Genomic DNA, 23,302 nt, shown 5'->3' with positions numbered 1-23,302 from the left:
CTTTTAAACGTTAAAAAGAAATTATACTGCGAATTACCATAATATCTTTACCCAGTATAATATGCAAAACGCTTTGTTGTTTGATCTTAAACCCATAGTTTAAACCCCATAAAGTTTCACATTACGAAATTGTATTGGAAAAGGTGTAAAAATTTTGTTTTCTGTACTTGAATAAATCTAAACTAGTTGGTCACACATACATAATCGAACCATCACTCTTTTCATTTCACCAATGGCAATACTTCGTAATTGAAACATACGTATATGAACATATTTATTTACATAATGGAATCACTAATGAGATACTATATAGTACATAACATGACGCAAGTATATGCCGTTATCTGCTCCATACAGTTTGTGTTGTTTTCGCTCAACGAAGCGTGAAATTATTGATTGTTGTAATTAATTGCAAACAGTCCACTGATAAAATGGATATCAATTTAAAATTGGTTAGCATTATTTTGTTTAACAAAAACTTTAGTGGAGTTGTGTGATGCTTTGTTGTTTGGTTTTGTTTCATCTGTCTCTTGTTGTTCAGTGTAAGTAATTTGGTACGTGATAGGTACCTTGTCTTGTTTGGGAATACCTTTTAGTTTTTAGACATGCCATCACTCACAAAACCTAATCAATATAATCTTTAAGTTGAAGAGTTTGATAAATGTGATTTGCTGATTGATTGTACCTATGTGCTCATCCACACTATTAACTATTGCTGTATCTAATTTTAACAAATCTGCGTTTATTATGTTCTTAGATAATATTGTGAAATTAGATAATATTGTTGCTCCTTGAAAGAACTGCATTTTATGATATCAGATTTATAAAACTGCAATCAAAGTTGTGCGTAATACATGCAAAATCATGGTTTCAACCTACCTTACTCTTGTCCTGCATCAACATTCTAGAACGTTCCCAAATATTCAGCACTGCAGCTACTTATTATTTAATTCGCAATTTTAAATCTCATTACCGTCGCCCAAATCGGTCTGCAATCGATTTTTCCAGGCTGTACCGTTGGTGTTGGGATCGCATATATTATCGTTTGTATTGCTCAGGTGACACACTCGTGTGACCAGATCTTTTAGGGTGCACTCACACACATCAGTCACCGTCAAGTCACCGATGACTGATTGGTGACGGTTTGTGTACGTATCCACAAACACCAGTCACCGTCATGTTGTCCGTCAGTCACGTCGCCGGTTTGACTGAATCATTGAACACATACATCAGGTTAGTGAGTGATTAGACGTGTGTCACGCTAGAGAACATGTAGCAATTGACGGTAGCACGACGCTGACTGAACTGAGACGTGACGGCACCGGGTGAGTGGGGATAAAAGTATGATACATGTATGGAAAGATTATTTGACGTGCCTGACCGGGGACGTCACTGATAGATTTCGTGCCGGCGACTGTCGTGTGGGAACAGAGTCATACTAGAACTATTGATACATATTCTTTTTTAATCCTGTCCGGTGACGTGCAGTGACGGTGACTGATGTGTGTGAGTGCACCCTTAGGACTCTTTTTTGTGGTGACGAATACGTAATATCCTTATGAAAATGGTTAAAGGACCGCTTCAAAGCTATCTGAGAGCTTTGTAGTTGGATTTAACTTTTATGGACTTTGTGTGTGAAGTATTATTATAATAAGAAATTAACCAGGGATTAAGTAATATTATTATAACAATTATTTCTCAATTAAGCTTTGCCTAATTTAATATTTCTCAGAAACTAAACATAAAAACTCAAACAGTCCATTGCTGATTACATTAATTCATCTTTGAAACATAGCAGAACATAAAACGGATTTCTGATATTACCTCTGGTATTAAATAATCACCGCAGGTGATGGATACGCTGAAAGTTTCGCAAATACTTTGAAGACACAAAAAAGCTTTCTCCTACGAAGCTTTATGATAATTTTTGTTCAGTAAGGTACTTGACCCAAGGAAATTCTTGTAAACGAATGAAAAATTTAAACACAGTGGAATTATGTAGTTATTTAAAAAATGCATGATCATTGATCATTATGTCATCAAAACGTTAATGAGGTATCAGTCCCAAATTAGCGCAAAGTGTGCAGCCAGTAGGCGTCTATCCGTCGTATCGCATTGGCGCAAATTAATGAGGGTGGGATATTTATTTCAGGATTTCGTTTGCCCGACAAAATATCAATTCAACCCCGACCCGATATTATATATATATATTATGTATAGGACAGGTGATATGCAAATGTTACGCCTGATGCCCGCGATGCAGTAATGAGCTCATTAGTTGATATGTATTGGAGCTGTGGTATATGGGCGCGGCCATTTATCGAGGCACAATGCATATCAATATTCATAATTAACAGGATATTTTGAAGGAGTAATCTCGATGTTGATAGCGTGCTTGCGGTTTGGGAATGTTTTCGATCGCCGTGTGTTAGATGTGTTGTTTTGATTCAGCTGTTTGTATATTTTGTCAGTATTCACTTTGGATCCTAATCGATGTTTAAGTTTGCTACTTTATAAATGTCTTAGAAGGTATCGTGAAAAACACTAAAACTAGGCATTAAAAAATTTAACAAAAGTTGAATTATTTTCTTTCAATTTGAGCACTTATCGTCGCTCTTTAATTATTAAAAAAAACGATGTTATTTTTATATTTTTAACCCTTTATTGGTATGAACACACAAAACAAAAGATTGTTAGAATAAGTAGAGGTAAAATTGTAAAAATAAAAAGCATTAATGTTATTCGAGATTTATTAATAAAAATCAATTTCGCTACCTGTCGTCAAAAGTAACAAGAAGCAAGTCTAAAATTATTTGCTACGCAAGATAAAGAACCAGGAACCGACAATAAAATCTATATAATTAAAATATGGTATTGCACAAAATCGACACATTTTTTAGATATTAAACATAAAAAAAACCTTCAAAATGTTCACTTATATTATACAGGTTTCACAACCAGTTTTTGAAATATTTGCAATATCTACGGAACGTAAAAAATTAGGACGTAGACATTAGGAGAGCATTGTAGTTATCACATTCTTATTACAATGAATTTGTTATAAAAATTCGCAATAGAAGGATAAATACAACAAAATATAAAAATCCAATCCTTTAAAAAATCAAACTTATGAAATTGTATTGAAATTAACCTTTGTCAAAAGCTGCTTATTAACATTTTTAATATATTATAAATTTATTTCGTATCAGACATTCACAATGAACACTTAATTAAATGAAACCGTATTTAGGTATATTAATTATAAATAATAATAATTACGATGATAATATAACATCTATTTATTGAAACACAAACAAAATAAATTTTAAAATAATAAGAAAATATCTAGTCAAATAAAGTTATATCAGTTTATAATCATGAGGTATCTATGAATATCTACAATGGACAGATTTTCACATAATCAACAAATTTTACCTTACACCTAATTGAATTGTATACACCTACTCAACTTTAATTGCACAACTATTGCACTTTACAAGTCGCATTTACAACAATTTATTCACAATTTTTATTTACAATATTTTAAATCGGTGTCGCGGTATTTTCTAGCCGAATGATTCGTTCGTGAAAATCGAATTTAAAATTACAATTTATACAAAAACAAACTATAACATAAATACAATAACATTTTTGATTTGGAAAAATTCCGTTCGGTGCGAATTAAATCGTATAATATAGGACGGGAGCGGTATAACCTTTGGAATATAATACATACTTCGTTGAAAATACCTCACACTTCAGTACCGTTCGCTGAGTTTCGCTAAACATTATAGTAACGACATTTAAAGTACACTTCATTTACTTAACTTTAATAAGGTCGCCAAACAGTGTTGCTATCTGGTTGTGGATTCCCCCGTTGGCCGATATTGTTAACTCTGCCATCTTCTCCTCTAGCGGCGGCCGCAGCACAAGAATTCCCCCCTCCCAGTAATAAATCTCCTTGTCCGTGGCTATTATGTTGTCTATGGTTATTCGTCGTCGACGATATTTGATCCATCATAGTCTGTAACTCATTGTGATGGTTCTGCGTCGAGTGTATTGTGTTCGAGTGTAACGGGTGAAAGTTGTGTGTTTGGTTCGCGGCGGTATACAATTGGCTATAGAGGAGACTCGCGGGGAGCACCGGGTATAGGGAATTGTTGCAGTTAGTGCTTCCGTAGGTGGAGTTTTGCGAGCCCATTAGGGAAAAGTTGGTGCTATTCGTGTTATGCCCGATGTTTGTCGTGTTGGAAGTTAGTAAGTCGTCCTGTATGGGTGATTCGGGTTGGGAACTGTTGTCGCTTAACGAGCGGGGGCCGGTTGAGAGGCTGTAATCTGTGTTATTGTTGTATCGTGGTAGGAGACTTCCGTGGTGCGAAGGGGATGAATTTACTAGCCCCGATAGTTGCTGGTCGAGGTCCACGCCTGTTGTATCCGGAAGAACTGTATAAAGAAATATTACAATAAGAATAAAATAAAATAAATATTTCAGGACAATTTTCACACACGGCACGATCTGATCCCATACTAAGCTTTCGCTTGTGTTATGGAAACCAGATGGCTGATAAACATACATAATATTACATAATTATTTACACCCAGACTCAGAGCAAACACCTACGTTCACCACACAAATATTTGCCCTGGATGGGAATCGAACCCACGACCTCTGGCTTGGAAGGCAGGGCCACTACCAACCATGCCAACCGGTAAGTCTTAATTATGTTTAATAATTAAAAATTATATTTGTAAAAGGTATATACAATTAAATCGTAGGGAAATATGTACAAAATGTCATGTCATTGTTTTGTAATACATTTTTCGTGTAACACAGTATAGGGCAATAAATTAATCGGGTGTATTGGACACGTCGGGGATGCTGTAAATTATAATGAGAGCTCGTATAATGTTGGATGGACTGTAAGGGCCACCTTCCATAGCTATTGAAAGCGAGAGATTATTTTATCTCTAAAATATTGTATTACTTGTAATTTATGACTAGTCTTAATATATATAAATCTTGTGTCACAATGTTTGTCCTCAATAGACGCCTAAACCACTTAACCGATTATAATAAAATTCGCACACCATGTGCAGTTCGATCCAACTTGTGAGATAGGATAGTTTAAACATGAAGGTACCACGGGCGAAGCCGGGGCGGACCGCTAGTATAAATATAAGTGTATGGTGACAATATAAATGTTTTACGGGAAACGGAATAACTTAGAAGTTTTTGTTACATGACATAAAGTAATGTGCAATCGTTGACTCAATCAGAGAAATAATGTGGGTTCCTAAGACAAAAGGAAAACTACATGACTAATATTTAAAAATCTTAAAACTATTGACTATAATAATTATTTTACACCAATTTTAGTTTTGGAAATTATTTACATCGATTCAAGCCGAAAGCTAATTTTATTTAATCGAAAATTCATGCAAATTAGCTATTACGTGTAACAAAGTGTTAAACCTGATTTCTTGATCGTCTAATATATCTCCGGTCAACGGTGGCCATGACCACCATACCTGTACATTTTATAGTCTGTAATCACCCAAGGAGGATGTCAGCCATAAACTGTGTTGGTATATTTAATTTCACCATACTGGTTTATGAATTATGGCCTCCTATCGATCGTTACTTCCGTTGTAATAAATATTTTAAGCCATATTTCTGGTCGTAAGGTGCGGTAACCGTTCCTGTTTTTAAACATTTGTGTTTTCTTATATAGATGTTGTAGAGGAGAATGAAATAACTATCTTTTCCTTTACAAAGATCACAAGGTAAAGTTTTTCATGAGCAGATTCAACGAAAATTAATTACGATCGTATTTTATTAAAATTATGTACCTACTTAAGTACCTATTAATTTTTCATCTCTAATATTACGGATGACTGTATTTATTATGTCCTTTTCAACTCAAAATATCACTCCCTATTATGATCACTGCATAGTGCATAATATGCTTTCAGAGGCTACAGCTACTACCAATGTCATTTCAAAGACACGCTTCAAGTGCGATACTAACAATAATGTATATACAAAGTTTGAAAATTGTCCAATACGAAATATCTATCGTATTTACTCAGTCATCTGATCAAAACTAGAGTCTCTGTAATTCTTCTCTCAACTTCAACTAAACTCCTATTACTCCCAACAAAACAACACTTACCATAATATGTATATTAATTTATGCAGTGATTGGGAATTGTGAGGAGAAATAAGTAAATGATTTTATTTGATTTTATTTGACTTACCAGTATTATTAGTAAAGTCCTGTGTCGCTGTTTGATCCGGCACAGTGCCCGCGAAGCCCAGAGCTGGCGGGTTGAACTGTGTCGCGGCTGGCGCAGCGCACGATGGAAGGTACGCGGGGTACGCGCCCGCGCCGCCGTAGCCCCAGTGGGAGTTGCTTGAACTTAACCCGAATTGACTCATGTCTGTGGATTAAAAGTGGTGTTAGAAGAAGCAGAAGGACTGTTTGTAAATGGTACTGGTATTAGAAAAAGAAGATACAGAAAATTTGGTTCCAAATTGGCTAAGGAAAAAGGGCGTAATATTGTATGTAGATATATATAAAAAAGTATATTAACAAGGATTGTAAATATAATAGATAGCAGCTGACCTTTCTCAATGCTGTCGATTTAGTAACGATTATTTTGGGTATAAAACTTTGGGTATAAAAGTGTAAAAAGTGAAGTCCCGTGTCCCCTAGTGGGGTAAGGGGCAGATGCATTATTCATACATCTGTTTCACTGATCGATTTTCTTTAGGGACAAGTAGGTGATCAGCCTTCTGTGTCCTGCCAGACCGAGACATTTTTTTTCTTCGTCTCCACCGGGAATCGAACCCAGGACCCCTCGGTTCTACGCTCACGCGTCAACCACTGTACCAAGGAGGCGACTTTGGGTATAAAAGATATAAAACAGTCACAATTTTTATATCCTATAGTTATCGCTTTGTATTTGAATAGAAGTCCAATAATATAATCTATACCATAGCTAAAATGCAATTTAAAAACTGCAGCCGTCGCAAGAATGAAAGTATATCAGCTCTTCTTTAATTTAACAGATATTCCAATCAAACAACCAGTCTAAGCACACAAACGATTGTCCTGCAAGAATGCAGCGTGATGTTAAAGCCCCCGACAATACGGTCGAAAATGATACGCGTGCAAGTTGCACTTATAAAGATATCGAGAGTGGACAGAACGCCACGCAGCCCGCACGATACGTCCACTTTATTTTTTCCGGAGTATTACGGCCTTTTATTTTTCGGTATCACGGTTCCGTTTTTGGCCGGCGATCGGCTGAGTCGGTTTTTATACGATACGCGCGCCGATTTGTGACTTTTTTTGTGGCACACGAGTTGTTTTGGGCCAAACGTGGATTTTAGCGGGCTGGAAGCATGCTTGTTCGATTGGGTTCGCTTTCAATTCGGTTTTTTGGACGGCTGATTGAATCCACGCTTTAGTGGACATAGTTTAGCATATCACCGCGGTATCGCGTTTATACGCTTTGCAAACTATTATTTGTAGTCAGCGCGTTTGTAAATACTGAACTGTTGTGCTGTATGCAGAATATTGAAACCGGGCAAGAGTTTATTTTTCTTACAATAGAATAAGAATCAGCCAAAATGTTTTTGTCGTATCAGTGGATGTATATTAGCTCTAAGTCATATTCAATTGTTATAATTGTTTACATAATATTAAAATAGGAGTCAGAATAATACAATACAGAATAAGAAGATAATTCACTTACTCTGACACGTAGTTATAGGCGGCATCCGGAATCCTCCAAGCGGGTCTGGTGGAAACGGGAAGGGTCGCTGGCCGAACGCGAAGTGGAACTGCTGCTGCTGCCCTAGGAGGGACAACACTATATCAGTACGATTATGCTGCTCTAGGCTGATAGTATTTGCTTTTTTATATAACTCTGGATACAGGTATTGGATATTGTGTTAGGAAAATACGAACAAGAAAGTGCGATATTATAAAGCGGAAAGACACGTCTCGTTGCGTCAAATCGTTTTTCTATGTACCCACATTGTCACTTTTTTGCACACTTAATTCAAATTCAAAAATTGCCAAGCACGAAGTATTTTTATCAACAAAAAGCTTAATCTAAAGCCAGTGCTTCAAGTTATGATAGTTCGTAATTTTCGAAAATTTTTTCAACGGTTAAAAACATCGAATAAAATATCAATTTTTAAATTATATAATACCTACCAAAAGCTTTGCATAGACCTAAAAAATAATATCCCTTTATATACCCATTAACATTGAAGAAGTAAGAATATTCCTATTATTTATACATATATATTTTAGAACGCATCAATAAAATGCACATTTCGCGTAAAGTCACTGATACGTCTGGCCTGTGATTAGGGTGTGCGATTGGATTGTAACGCAATTCGGATGTGCATCATCGGACCAACAAAATGGAGCGGCTCATCTATTAATATTGAGTTGTTTTGGCCGGAATTATAATTATACGATGATATTAAAAGCATTATTTATTAAAAGCTCTCAAATAGCTGCGGTTATAACTTTCCATACCCTATATTTTCGAACGCTTTGTTCAATTCCACATCTAAATATAGAAGTAAAATTACTTATTCATGAAATATAATTACTAAAAGTTTTACAGTTTAGGACGATCGCATTTATCGTAAATAACTTGCACATTGTGACAAGAATTTTATTCATTACACTAGTGCATATGAATAAGCCATTTCTTTTTTATTCATGGAGATAATCGACTTTGGCATTACTGCTAATCTAACCATTAGGCCTCAAGTATCTATATTTTTAAACTATCGATTTAAAATGTTTAACTTTTTATTTGTTTGCGTAATATTATGTTGTCTAATGTCTTTTACTTATAAGGTATTAATAATTGTTAGATTAGACGATTTATAAACAATAATACTACATGTCAATTAAATGCCTAGATGCCCTAATTTATATTCTGGTTTGTCACAGGTGTTGGCATGTCTGTGAATTATCGAAAGCTCGCAAATAAGAGGGAGTGGGGCGCGATGTTAGCATTGTTTCAATCAGTACTATTCATATTCGATTGAATAATCTGGATCTGAGTGCCATTGGATCTGGTAATTAATAGCTATAAAAAGTTATGAATTTAGTCTTAAAGTTTACCTATTTGTGTGTTTTATGTTATCACTTTAATAGCTAAAAGTTTAAAACTATTATATTATGTTATATGGTTTGTAAATGGTTGGAGATTGTAAGTTAAAAGTTAGATTAACTTAAAAATCAACCTACTTAGATATATATACATTTATATGGAGAAAGTTTTTCACACGATTGCGTATAGGCAGAGTGGGGCCGACGGAGAAAAACTGGTGTTATGATGTAATTTTTACCTACAGTCACCTTATACAGATTTAAGAATTGGCCAGACTGATAAATCTTATGAATAATCAATTTGACTGATGTGCATTGATTTTCCAATAAAGTATGAATAGTGAAAAGAAAAACGTAACAATTTATATGGATGGATTTTCTAAAACTGAAAAATTATGCCCTCATCACGTAAAACTATCTTGAAACAGTTCGTTGTATTTTAATTAAAATTGTCTAAATATAAATTAGACATAAAAGCATAATTAAAAACCTCAATGACTTCCTAACAATATATCCCTAGACAGTATTTTCCAAGCCCTATTTTCTCAAATCCCAAAAACTACGCATCAAGCGATCCTAATATCTGACCGCGGCTGTACACACTCGTCGAGAGCCTCTCGTCGAGAGCCTCGGCCGAAAAGACTCTCGTCGAGAGCATGCCTGTACACACTCGTTCTAACATTTGAACTGAAGACTTACACGAGAATGGACGTAGAAATAGCTGCTGCTATTGCACGCCTCATAAGCGAAGCGTTGAGGTGGGTACTACTGTCACTTCGCGCAAAACATCTGATTTTTCAAACTTAAAATGTCTTTATGTATCATACATTGCACTTGTAAGATAATACATACACACACATATTAAGAAAAAACACTATTTTTAACGTTCAAGATATTTTTGATGTCATTTTTGTTATTTAAACTAGTTAAAAAACAGTTTAAAAAAGTTCTGTCTTGGACGTCCGTGTGTCTGTATGTGCGGATCCTTTTTCTTGTTAACACGATAGCGACCGAAATACTTTACTAATCGAGTCTTTTTTTTTCTCTTACGCTTGAGTATGCTCAGGAATAGAACCCTTTCATTTTTCAGGGTCTGATTCGATGTGGTTTAATTGTTATTAAATAAACAAAAATAATAATTAATAAATATTTATTAAAAAAAATTATGAGGCGTGCACTTTTGGATTTTCCAAATTATTTGTCTTTGTGCCGTGAGCTATTATAATTTTTTAAACATTTACTATAAAAAAAAAATTCTCAAACCATGGAGAAAAAGAAGATGGTGGATGATTACTATGCACCGCAGTAGAAACAGGGAAATAAATATAAAAACTTCCTGAATAGTTAATGTATTTTATTGTATTTTTAAGGAATCAATAGAAACGCTTCTTTGTTTCAGAAGTAAAATGGAAAATCAATTGGCTGAGTTGGTGGCAGAACCTTCTGGCCAATCCATACTAATATTATAAATGCGAAAGTAACTCTGCATGTCTGTCTGTTACTCGATCACGCCTTAACTACTGAACCAATTTGCATGAAATTTGGTATAGAGATATTTTGATACCCGAGAAAGGACATAGGATAGTTTTATCCCGGAAACCTACGGGAACGGGTTTTTCTTTGAAAACGCGGGCGAAGCCGCGGGCGGAAAGCTAGTTTAAAATAAATCCATAAAAAATAAGTTCCATAAAAAAGGTTCTGTTTGATAGCACTCCAAAAACTGTAATTCTCGTTCATTAGACCACATAGTGAAACACGTGCGTTCATAAATAACGTCAGCGAGCAACTAACAGAACGAGTGTGTACATGCTCGCTCTCGTTTTCCTCGCGAGACTCAACGAGACCCTTTGACTCGGGCGCAAAAAACCGACCAGCGACCGAGACAGCCGAGGCGAGACACGAGAGTGCGAGACAAGACGAATGCACCATGTACATACTCGTTCTCGGCCTGTCTCGGTGTGTCTCGGCGAGTGTGTACAGCCGGCATGAGACACGCCGGTAACAGGCAGGTGTCGGCCGCCGTTCATCCGGCAAATTATTCAAGGTACATGCCTATATTGTCTGCCCTCTGACGATCACTCAATAGATTCGAGACACCGTAGGCATTTGTACTGCACGTGTTTATTGATGATCTATATATTTCGTGTTCATTGAATTTAATTGAGCGGTGGTGTAAGTGTTGTAGGTATTATGTATATATGGTACTTATTGAGTAGTTACTTGTTTGATACGACTTATTGATGCTTTTTCTAATTTTTAGATGATTGCAGTTTTATTGACTAGAAACCATATCTAGGAGACAAGACGACTGAGTACTAATTGAACTTATATTATTTTGAATTCATGGCCGAAATTATGAGGAGATCTAAACAGCTTAAACAGCTAACCAGTGGTTCGCTTTCAAATGAACAAAAAAAATTGACTATAATATTATAGAAATACATATGTAAAAATTACCTATTGAATTACGAGTAACACGCGTAGGAAATAAATTCAGATAAATCACACATACAAAACATCTATTATATCGTCTATACCATGCGCGTACTTTTACATTAAATTGTAATTTAATGCCCATGCCCTATCAATCGACGCACACACACCCACACACAAGTGGAGACGGTCGCGACACACACACCCTGCAAAGGTTTGTGTATAAATCAACATCGCAACAATTACACACTTTCATGGCAAGTTGGAATTAGAAACTGTCATTTGCACCGTTCGAAGGGGTCGAGCGGGTGCGGGGGTATGTTACAAATGGGAGGGAAAAATAGGGTGCAGAACCGTGGACCTGATTAAAGGATTACACTGGGGTGGCGTCCGGTCTAGTTAGATTTATTATGCCAAGTATTTCAACTAGTTAGCCACGGCTTGCTGTTTAAATCCTTCGGACGGTGTAGTTTGGCTTTGATGTCCTTGATTCGTTATCGTAATCGTTATGAGTAATTTGGAAGACTAGTGCGACCAGAATAGTTTCATTGAATTTTAAAATGATATAGGAAAGTACTGTGAACTTGGTCAAAGAAATGTGCTTTCAACGTTATTGGATGCACTTTGGATATTTATAAAATTTGTAGATGAAAAAGACACAACCTTATTATTATAATTAAAACCTATTCATTTATAAAATTTGGCAATGCACACTTTACATATCAATTTATTCCTATAAAACTATCCCAACAATTCAATTACTGATAGTAAAATTGTTTTCAGTTCTTAACAAATGGCATTGAGAATGCTCCTACTTATCCTATCCAGTATCCACGCTGGTATAAAATATTCAAATATTTGTCTTCATTATAATTTACACTATCAATCATTGAACCAGCTTCCCTCGTAAATCTTAACATAGCGCATCCTAGCGCCACTGCACCCTTCACTAATAGAGACAGAAATATTTAAAGGATATCCATACAGTCATAACACATGTTTACATGTGAAGTAAACAATAGCTGGACATTACAGCGCACGGTAGCTAATACATAAAGTGCGGGTGGTCTGCATCCGAAATAGCCAAGAAAACATTGTTTATAGACTGGGATTATTAAATTGTAGGCGGCTACTGCGTTGTGAAGTTGTAAACCGAACCACCCACCCGGGAATAAAAATAGGATCGTAACAATACCGGGATGTGCCAGTTTGTCTTCATACAGTAGCTAATTACTGCTTGCAGCGTTATTACTTGCAATTTTAATGTGTTTTCGTTTGCTTCGTTATTTTGTTTACCTTGCTCATTGTGCATTGAGATGTGTGTTTTATTAGATTATCGAGTACGTAGTTTTAATTAATAATAATTGTTACTCGTGATTTCAATTACATACTTCATTTATAAATGGCAAGAAACATAAAATGCAAACTCTATCCATCTACCTATTTGAGACAGTTTTCACAAGCGAAACATGCACAAATCGTTCGCGTCATTAATAAACCCGCACACAATCCTACACAATATACATGCGTCGGAACTTAGAATTAAATAATTTATCGCCTTCGAAGAGGTTGGAGGCATAATAAATCAATATGCATGGCATGCACACACGCGCAGGTTCCCTCCACGGCCCTTTCTTGACTAATTAATTAAACAGCCGATTCATTACGGCAGCCTTTACCCTCACATTCGTCTAGGTACACATGAGATCCTCGCATTTTTCATTGGCATAGTTCAACTGAGCCGTGAGATGCCGGATAGTCTGAGAATGAAGACTTGTGTATGTTAGTATTTAGTTAGCTGAGCTTTTACGTCGTGTACTAAGAAAGGATGGTATGCTTTTAAAGCTTATCTAGCTAACATGTATGGGATTTTGAATGAATAACATGATATTATCGTCGATGATAGATGATAGCCTAAGTTCTTTGAGATTTATTTTCTTTGATTTATTTTTATAAGTAATACAATTAAAACAACACGCATTCTATAAGCTATGATTAGTTTATCAAATAATACCTAATAATCGTAAACAATGTGTTCTGAAATACGCACTTACACCTAACGTTTAAAAATAGGTACCAAATGAGATAATCTTTAAAAACATTCATAGAAACATCCTAAGTTACAAAATAATGCAAAAACTCATAAAAAATAATCATCAATTCATTAACCCGTCATTAAAAAATGTGCAATAATGACCACCACTGAATGCGAACTCATCTCAATATCGTTTTGAATGAAACCAATAACGGGTTGATACAAAGAGTTCGCTTATATACTACGCACCCGCCTCCATCGCAATTATTTTAATTTCTTTCGATTGATAGAGCGTTAGGTGTGATTTGGGGAACGCACGGTCATTTGTACCCGTCATCCCGCTCGAAACTGGTTGAATTGCTTCAGTAATGAATTAAATACACTGGAGTTAGTGGAGTGTAGTCAATTTAATATGAAATGAGCAGTTTTAGTTCGAACGCATGTTCATGTAAACGTTTTAAATAATAGTTTGGGTACCTTTCTCATGCTTTCGTAAGATAATAGAAAACTATTTGAGTCATTAACAATATTTCTGCAGTGTTTTATTTCGATGAATTCTTGATGCAGACGCACCGGCTATGCATGCAACCTATAATGTTTTTATTTTAATGTATCTTTTACTGATGCTTCAATTATAAAGTGATAGGTTTAATGTCACTATACCGATACCTGATTAACTGATTTTTTTAAATTATTATTTCACTTGAGCAGAAAACTGCATCATTTCTAGGATGAGTTTGGATGAATTGATGAAGTTTCTTGCCGGTTCTTCTCCGTAGATACTGCTGCTTCGAATCGGTGGTAAATGTTAAAAATATGTAATGACGTTTCAAAAGTGCTTCTAGAAGAAGTCTAATTGAATAAATAAATGTTTGAGTTTGAGTTTGAGCGGTTTGTATGATTTAAAATGAAAACCAAAAATATCATAATTAGTTAATGCTACGAGTTTGGGTTGGTTCTTCAGAAATTATTAATAAATTGCCTTTATTATGGCGCTTGTTTCAGAATGTTTTGCGGTTTACTATATTTTAAATTTTGAAATGCTTTGAAAATGAATATCATGAGATTTCTGATTTGAATTTACATGTTGAAATTATACAAGAATGTTTTATTTAGCTAGATTTGTATGGTAATATTTTATTATTATGGAATCCAAGTTTTCTATGAACTGTAAAAAGTTAAGTAAAGTTAAAAAATTTAGGAGCTTTTGATAGTTTTGTATAAAAAGTAGACACCTATTATTATTGTCATTATAACCTACTATTACAGCTGTAGGTATATCATTCATTTAGAAAAAGAAAGGCACCTACTTGAAATATTTAAGTTTACCAAATCCAATTCGATGTCCGGAACAAAACATCGATATTTGAATCGATCTGCTTCGACGTTAAACAAAAACAATGAGCTCCATAAAATGTTCTGTCCAGAAAAAAAGAAAAAAATAGCCCTGACCCTCCCTGACCACATTTAAATTAAAAATTAAAGGTACAAACAAGAAGCTCATATCTAATACACTGGAGATTGCACTATGACCATTAACTTGTCACAAGAAAATATAACCTTGAATGACGTCAGTGTTGTTTTTTGTCTCTTTCTGTGGGTGACCACACTGGTTTGTATATTCAGGATTTTTCGAAATAAGAAAAACTAAAAATCATGGTCTATAAATAATAACGACATATATATTTTTAACAGTATTTATATTATAATATTACTGGTCAACTTACATGAATAATTATCATCTTTATAGATACATACCATTTTAATTGGTAGAGAATGATAGTTTTAAATAACGCTTGATAACTTTTGATCTCATACTACGATTTTTAGGGTTCCGTACCTCAAAAGGAAAAAACGGAACCCTTATAGGATCACTTTGCTGTCCGTCTGTCCGTCCGTCCGTCCGTCCGTCCGTCTGTCAAGACCCTTTTTCTCAGGAACGCGTGGAGGTATGAAGCTAAAATTTATATCAATTACTCAGGTCTACTGTCCCTTGAAGCTGTGAAAAAATCAAACTTCTAAGCCAACGCAATCAAAAGATACAGCCGTTTATGCCGCAAATTTTCGACACTTGCAAGGGAATCAAAACCTACAGGGTGCTTCCCGTGAACTCAGAATCTTGGAATTTGGTACGAAGCAACGTCTTATAGCATAGATAAAGGAAAAATTACGAAAACCATAAATTGTACTTTGTAAACCTTGCAGGTTTGTACGGAACCCTCGGTGCGCGAGTCCGACTCGCACTTGGCCGGTTTTTTAATTAAAATGAGTGCTACATACATTAAAACATCGTTTTGGTTACTCAAGCTTCAGTCTAAAACTTTTCAATATTCCAAAGGGAGAGTTGCATCGCTAGTGTTGATGTATGGTAACGATATTACAGTTCTCAGAAATTCGTATGTCTTTCAGGAGCTGTACTTACGGTTACTAATGGTTTCATGGTGGTTAATTATAATATAATTAAAATTACTTTATCAGCAAATACTTTATCAAAAGGTATAGCACTTTTCAAAAGGTATTTTTTTTCTGGACCGTAATCCTCAGGCTTAAAATGCAAACTGCATATTCTGGCATGTTGATAAATTTTACCCTTGATAGGCACTATGGACAGCCATTTATTTCTTTTTATTTCATTTTTGGAAAGCTGAAATACGTAAAACAAAAAAATATTAGGTTAAAAAGTATAAATTTCAATGTAAATAAAACCGGCCAAGTGCGAGTCGGGCTCGCGCACAAAGGGTTCCGTAGCAGCAAATATAATAAATTACAGTTAAATCAACCTATCTCAAAAACTATAAGAGATACTTTGATCAAACCAAAAATCGTTGAAAGAGTTAATTAGCATGCATCACCTCTATTTTTTTTAGAATTTTATACCCCGTAGTTATAAAAATAGAGGGGGGGGGGACATACTTTTTACGACTTTGAGAGCTGATATCTCAAAAACCGTTCACTTTAAGAAAAATGTTTTTTAGAAAACTTTATATCATTTTAAAAGACCTTTCCATTGATACCCCACACGGGTATGTACATCGAAAAAAAAAATTTCATCCCTCAGTTACATGTATGGGGGGCCCCACCCCCAATTCTTTTTTTTACTATTTAGTGTCATATTTTTGTAGCGGTTCATACAACACATATTCCCATCAAATTTCATCACTGTAGTACTTATAGTTTCCGAGTAAATCGGCTGTGACAGACGGACAGACGGACAGACGGACAGACGGACATGACGAAACTATAAGGGTTCCGTTTTTGCCATTTTGGCTACGGAACCCTAAAAAGAACAAACCACAATATGTGAGTGCAATACCGATGTCGTGTGTTGTTTCATTACTAGTATAATTTTTTTTTAAAATGGTGTTCTAAATGTTCATCATAATATTGTTTAGCAATATATTATCGTCGCTATCCGTAAAAACCCATCATCATGGTTACCTTACTTGTTAAATTTGTTTGTTGAAAACTTGTTGAAAAATGATGAAAGTAATAAGAAAAGAACTTATTTAACATGATTGCTTAGTAAAATGATGATAAATTTGACGATTTTTGCCATTAAAATGATTCTAAACAGGTAAATGCATGAGTATTGAGGAATATTGTAAATAACGTAAATATACACTTGCCTGTGAAATTATAGGCCAGAATTTGGTGTCCAAAAACTTCTGCAATTTTTCACAATGCAATACATTATTAATATTCGGAAAATATTTATTAAATACGCAACAATATTAACTTTTTTTTGACACTTATGCCATATTGTCAAAGTGAGAGTTGCTACAATTTTATTATGGTAACTACCCATAATCAGGGAATATCGCTTTTTAATAATTGGTTCAGATACTTATTTTATTTAGCATAAATAATAATTGTCTCATCCAACAATGCTTCTGAATGACGTTGTTGGCAATTTATCAACAAACTCATGTACAAAAACTAACCTTTTGCACAGAATATTACAGCATACATAGTAGCCTTGGGAAAACTTCGTATTAACAGTGGCAATACCAAGCTAGGTGTGAAAGTGATAGAACACAACAATTTTCTTGTTACACGTCAAATGTTCATACCGAAATCTCCAGTGTATAAGATACTAGCTGCTCCGCGCGATTTCACCCCCGTGGCTCCACTCCTGTTGCCCGTAGCGTGATGAAATATAGCCTATAACCTTCCTCGATAAATGGGCTATCTAACACCGAAAGAATTTTTCAAATCGGACCAGTAGTTCCCGAGATTAGTGCGTTCAAACAAACAAACAAACAAACAAACAAACAAACAAACTCTTCAGCTTTATAATATTAGTATAGAAGTATAGATAAGCTTCTTGGGTACAAACGTCATTTTAATTTCTTCACCATTCGAAGTCAATAATATAATAAAATTCCGTTTGCCAATCAATTATCACTTTGAATGGTTTAGAATTCACTTTCCTCTGACAACAAGACTACGACCGTCAGACACACGTTCTTAATTTGAAATCTTACACTTTTTTATTGTGTTTTTTTTTCTAATGTCAAATCAGCCAGCTCTTACTTTTAATGTTACCATAGTATAATAATCACAGATAAATTAATACTAACTGGTTTTTGAACGAGGTTCCCGTGGTCCGTCGACGGTGACTTTAATTGCTTTGTTGTAGGTGGTAACTTGAGGCGGCGTCGTTGATATTGTTATCGTGAGTGTGAAGGATTTACCTGAAACAAAATATTAACATTTTAATATTGTTGGAAACATTTTCTTCGCAGTTTTACAAAATACCTAATTGACCATTAAAACTCAATAGAAAGTATATTTACTGTTGTTGTACGCTTGTATGCAGGCTGTTTATTAACAAAGCTTTCTTGTTATTGAATGAATGTGAATCCTCAAATGTAATAAAATTACATTTGAGGATAAAAAAGGGTAGATTAAATTATATGTATTTACTTTGGTTACTAGTTAAAAATTCAAGAAGTTTAGGTACATTCATAATTTATTAAGTTCATTCGCTAATTATTATACTGTTAATGTCACAATGAAAAACCAATGTAATAATATGCTGTAAGCGCATACATATAGCCGCTTAGGCAATAGAGAGTGCAACAAAAACCATAATACACATATTAGTTTCACAGCAAAGGAACAATGAAAACAATGTCTGATATAAAATCCTTTTAAAATCGAGCAATAACAAAATAGTAATTAAAAGAATAATTTATTTCCGTACATAAACTGTTTTGGACGTGAGTGAAAGCGATAAATTCAATCTGCGGTCGTTCTCTTTTCGCCGAAAACCCACTTTTTGTAGTTCAATTTTGATCACTTGTTCGGAAAGTTCAAAAATTTATTGCCGGTTCGTTTTCAATTTTGCGTGTCGAATGAAATTTTTACTGCAACATCGATGCGACGACAAATTGTCTATCAAAAAATAACTGGTTTTTCAGACTAGTAACTCTCAACTTGCGACGGAATGCGATCATTTTTATTTTTATGACGAGAGGATGGCCATTTAAACGGGATCGCCTACTGTTCAGCGAAATAAGCACTCGAAATGAAATCTCATTCAAACGTGAAGGGCATAAAAGAGCAACTCGTCCACAACACGTCAGAGCGCGTCACAAACAACGGGCCGACCACTTCATCACGGCATAACGTCGGCAATAAAAAAAACATTTCCATCTGCGGAAAAACCACAGTTAATATTAAATGACCGTCCGTCAAAGCTGTATTGTAGAGCGCTTTGGCTCGCTGCGGGATGCGGCCAATACCGATTTTGTGATTTTTCCCGACCGGCGGCGGGGCGAGGGCCGGGCGGGTGACATGTAAGCTTTAATGGGGCCTGAAGCGGCACACCGCTGGATACACGCGAAAAAAACTGAAAAAAGGCCTCATTCATACGTGATTTCATGTGTAGGCTACTTTCTGCGGGCGGTGTGTGCCGCTCGTTAAAAATGGACGTTTACATGAGTCCGCTTGTTGCGGCCTATCCAAGTTTATTAACAGGACATGTTTGCACTTATGAGGTTTCTGTTGTTGCGTTGTTAACATACATCATTTTAGCTGGGATGAAATTTAAATTGATAGCATTGTTTAAAAAGTATTATCAGTAATAAGAGACAAGTCTATATTACTTAATACTTCTATACGCTATTCTATGAATTATTGATATTGTTTTTATATGATAAAGTCAATCAATACATATTTATTACATATTATGAAAGACCAAAAGTGATTAAGAATAAGAATGAACTTTATGGGCACTACAGCACAAATACAGGGGCATATTATATTAAAAAACTGAACTAGAGAACTACAACATATTTTGATAGGGTCATATTTTTGACGTCTTACCTGTCCGTTAGGATGCTTAACACGATACTTAACACATACAAACCACACAAAAACACCTCAACATCATAACAAATCGACTCTCAATGTTAATCGAGCCCGATCAAAAGGCAGTCCATCTGACGTATGAGTGATGTGCACGCGGTACCAGGCTCGGTCCGCCACCGACCCGCGCCTAAATAAATAACCCCTACTTAATGTAGCTAGTACACGAGACCGTGTTTTACGAGCTCACAATTTCCTCTTTCACTCCACACCCTCCTTATGACACGCTATGACGTCTATTGTCATTGATTTATGTAACGGTTATTGATGTTTGTTAAATTGTTGCAAGACAATGGTGAGGCTTTGTTCGTAATTCGTATGTTTCGTTTGTAGATACAAATTGTGTCACTAATATTAGCTGTATTGTAGTAGTACATAAAAGTTCGTTTAAATACTTAAGCAAACTGCAATCAGCAATTATTACATGTTTAGCTAATCTAAGATAAAAAGATAAATATTAACTTACCCCGTAATTAAATAAGACGTTGAACTATAATTTCATTTCACATTTTTCTTGTGTATTAAATTATTCTAATGAAAATTTTCATGCTATTCAGAAACAATAGAAACTTTCAAATTAAGATGTTTTAAATTCTAAATTCTAAAGAATTATGCTTTTTTTTAATTTACTTTTTTAAAAAGGTATGTCTACACAATCTAAGCCTTTCACACCATAGACTATTAATACACAGACATGATTGTTTTAGTTCATATTTTTAGGGTTAAAAAATCTATTACATTATGCACATTTTAGAAACAATAAAAATTTCAAACTGTTAGGGTGTCATTATTTTTCTACTTTTCTATAAAGGCATAATTACACGATCCCAACCTTTCGCACCATAGACACTTAATACAGATATAAAGCTAGATGCGATCCAATTTGACAGCTGTCAAATACACTCCTTGCGATGTCAGGGCGCGATTAGGACGATGTCGGACGTAATGACGTGCTAATGCCTCACCTCGATCGCTAATTGACTGAATTAATATGCTGATGTAAGCTAAGGTGTTCGACGTTTGGTGGCAATCTAATCAATGCGAGGAATATAACTATTATTGAAGTGGAGTCGCGTTAATTTTGTCGCGCGGTTGGATTATTCCTATTAGGTAGGTTAGGTAGGTAGGTATTACAGGTACAAGTACTTAGGTATGTAATATTATTGTTTTATATAAAAAAGATTATTATAGCTTTTGTACAAAGATTTTTTGTTCTTTTCAATTTTGTAAGTTGTACTTAATAGGATGTTTATTTTCATAACATTTTCGTTTTGCGAATATTTGTGTTTTACTATTATATGTGTATCTATTGAAATGTGTTTTGTTTACATTATCGCTATTTGAAAACTAAATTGAATCATATTAAGCTTTTATCTCGTCCACGCGATTAACATACCTATGTAAACAGTGTATGTGATTTGACCGCTGAAGAATCAACCAAAAACAATCCGCACTAAACAGTCGAGCGAACAAAAGCACATCGCTGTGATATCTCATAGCAATCATCGGGCGTCACCGCAGAGCATACTCATAGTTACGTAACTTGCGGGCCGCGCTTAGTTAGCAACTACCCGAAAACCGAGAGGCGACCGTAAATGAAATGGTAGTTTTCCGCGGCTAACCCGGCCCGGTTAACCGTTGTGGCCGCGTTATGGTTGACAAGGGCCTGTTACCGCGTGCGTGCTGATGTTTGCGTGTGCTAACCTTTTAGTTCTTTATTTTAGTAATGCTTGCTTGGAGGATTGAATACGCGTAACGGCCGATCTAACGCTTCAATAGAGATGTTGGATGACAAAAGAAAAAATTATAAAAAAATGTGAAATACAGACAGACTACATGAAAAGAACGGTAGACAGATGACCATAATATTAATATTAGACCATAATATAATATTAATATTTGCAGAAATCGGGTATGTAGATTCGTAAGTATAATTTTTGTAGATACATGAACTTTAAAGCCAATGTAGATCAATGTTTTTTGAAGCTTTTGATAATGTTATCTACATTTTATGAAGCACATATTAAAAAGACTAAAGTAGCGTAGAGATGGATTGATAGAGATGGATGGATTATTAAGAGGATAATAGCTCTATAACATGTGCTTCAGAAGGATTCTGCATTATCGCTTTGAAATTACAATTGTTTTTATTCTCTATTTACTTTGTACGTGATAAATAACTAAGCATTTAGTATAAAAAGTCAGAGGCCATAAAAACATCTCGCAAACCACACAAAAATATAAATTCCGAACCCATTGAAACAAAGCAAATCATGAATAAAGCTCGCATCGCTGCACGTAATAAAACGCAAAGCTGTATCGAAGCAAAACCCACGCGTTACGTTTTCGAATAAAGATTTCTTCAAAGGAAAAATTTTATTCAAATGGCTGTGACCGCAGGCGGAGCTCCGCCTACTCGGAAGACGTTGCTTTTCCGCCATTTTCCATTGGTTGGCGGGAAGAGGCGGGCACATCTTCTTCTTAAACAACTTTTCATTTGCACAACTGAAATATTACTTCTACTGAAGTTGGCCATGCGGTTATTCGAGTTTTTAAAGTATGCTGGTTTAATTAAAGGTATCTGTATTGTGTTGTTTAGAATTGTTCTTGATGTGAAGATATTGATTTATGGATTATGCTAGCTAATGAACTGTTTGATTTACTTATTTCTCAGTGAATCGAGACAATTTTAGGAAAATTTTTACAACGTTCTTTGAAAATTTACGTTAGGGCTTCTCAAGTGTGGATGTTATGATGCATTATTATTAATATTTTTAATTTCAAATTTTTAGAATCGTTTCACAGTTTCGGAAATTTTGGACTGACTTCGACAAACCTAATCTACTGTTTTTTTTTACTAAACAAAAAATATGAATAATAAATTTTTATAATTACAATAGGAAGAAGAATATATTATCTTCTTAGTCCTGTGTTTGCAATGTGTGTATTTATCTTGGAATTTTGCAAATGATAACCATGCTTTGCAAAGCATTTTTTTTTGTGTATGATATTTATAATATTTATAGACTTAGACTAGAGTAGATAATTTTTGAAACAAAAAAAAAATCGCAGTCGGATGAAACCCATTAGAGAAGGAGGGGAATATGATGAAAATAAAAGGAAAAATAAATTACGGTCAATCCGAGTTCGGGAAGAGGGAGGGGGGAGCTTTTAAGAGAAAAAAATGGTCTCTCTCGATTTCCGACAAAACTACAAGTCCTACGGAAAAAAGTTCAATGGCAAAGTTGTAGGTAATAAAAAGGTCTACAACTTTTGTATTCACAATTTTTTCACATAACCTCAAAATTTAGGTGAA

At 34.9% G+C, this 23,302-nt stretch overlaps 1 protein-coding gene across 2 annotated transcripts; it reads right to left on the bottom strand.

The window, feature by feature from the left end:
- Positions 1–2,781: 2,781 nt before the first annotated feature.
- On the bottom strand, positions 2,782–20,185 carry LOC149480976 (uncharacterized). Of its 2 annotated transcripts, none has more exons than XM_089705886.1 (5): positions 19,945–20,185; positions 18,195–18,308; positions 7,762–7,878; positions 6,259–6,441; positions 2,782–4,443 (listed from the first exon to the last, which is right to left on the bottom strand). In XM_089705886.1, coding segments are annotated over exons 2-5 (915 nt in total). In that variant the 5' UTR covers positions 18,196–18,308; positions 19,945–20,185; the 3' UTR covers positions 2,782–3,829. The 2 variants fall into 2 exon arrangements, with proteins under 2 accessions (XP_089562012.1, XP_089562013.1); XM_089705887.1 differs by having other exon boundaries at positions 7,762–7,863.
- Positions 20,186–23,302: the final 3,117 nt, after the last annotated feature.

The sequence above is a fragment of the Colias philodice genome, chromosome 17, assembly GCF_061535455.1.
Source record: "Colias philodice isolate Cphi_HAF_F1 chromosome 17, ilColPhil1 Martin Lab GWU primary, whole genome shotgun sequence".
Taxonomy (NCBI): Eukaryota; Metazoa; Arthropoda; class Insecta; order Lepidoptera; family Pieridae; genus Colias; species Colias philodice.
The sequence above is the reverse complement of the archived record's forward strand: the minus strand, read 5'-3'. Positions and strand labels throughout refer to the sequence as shown.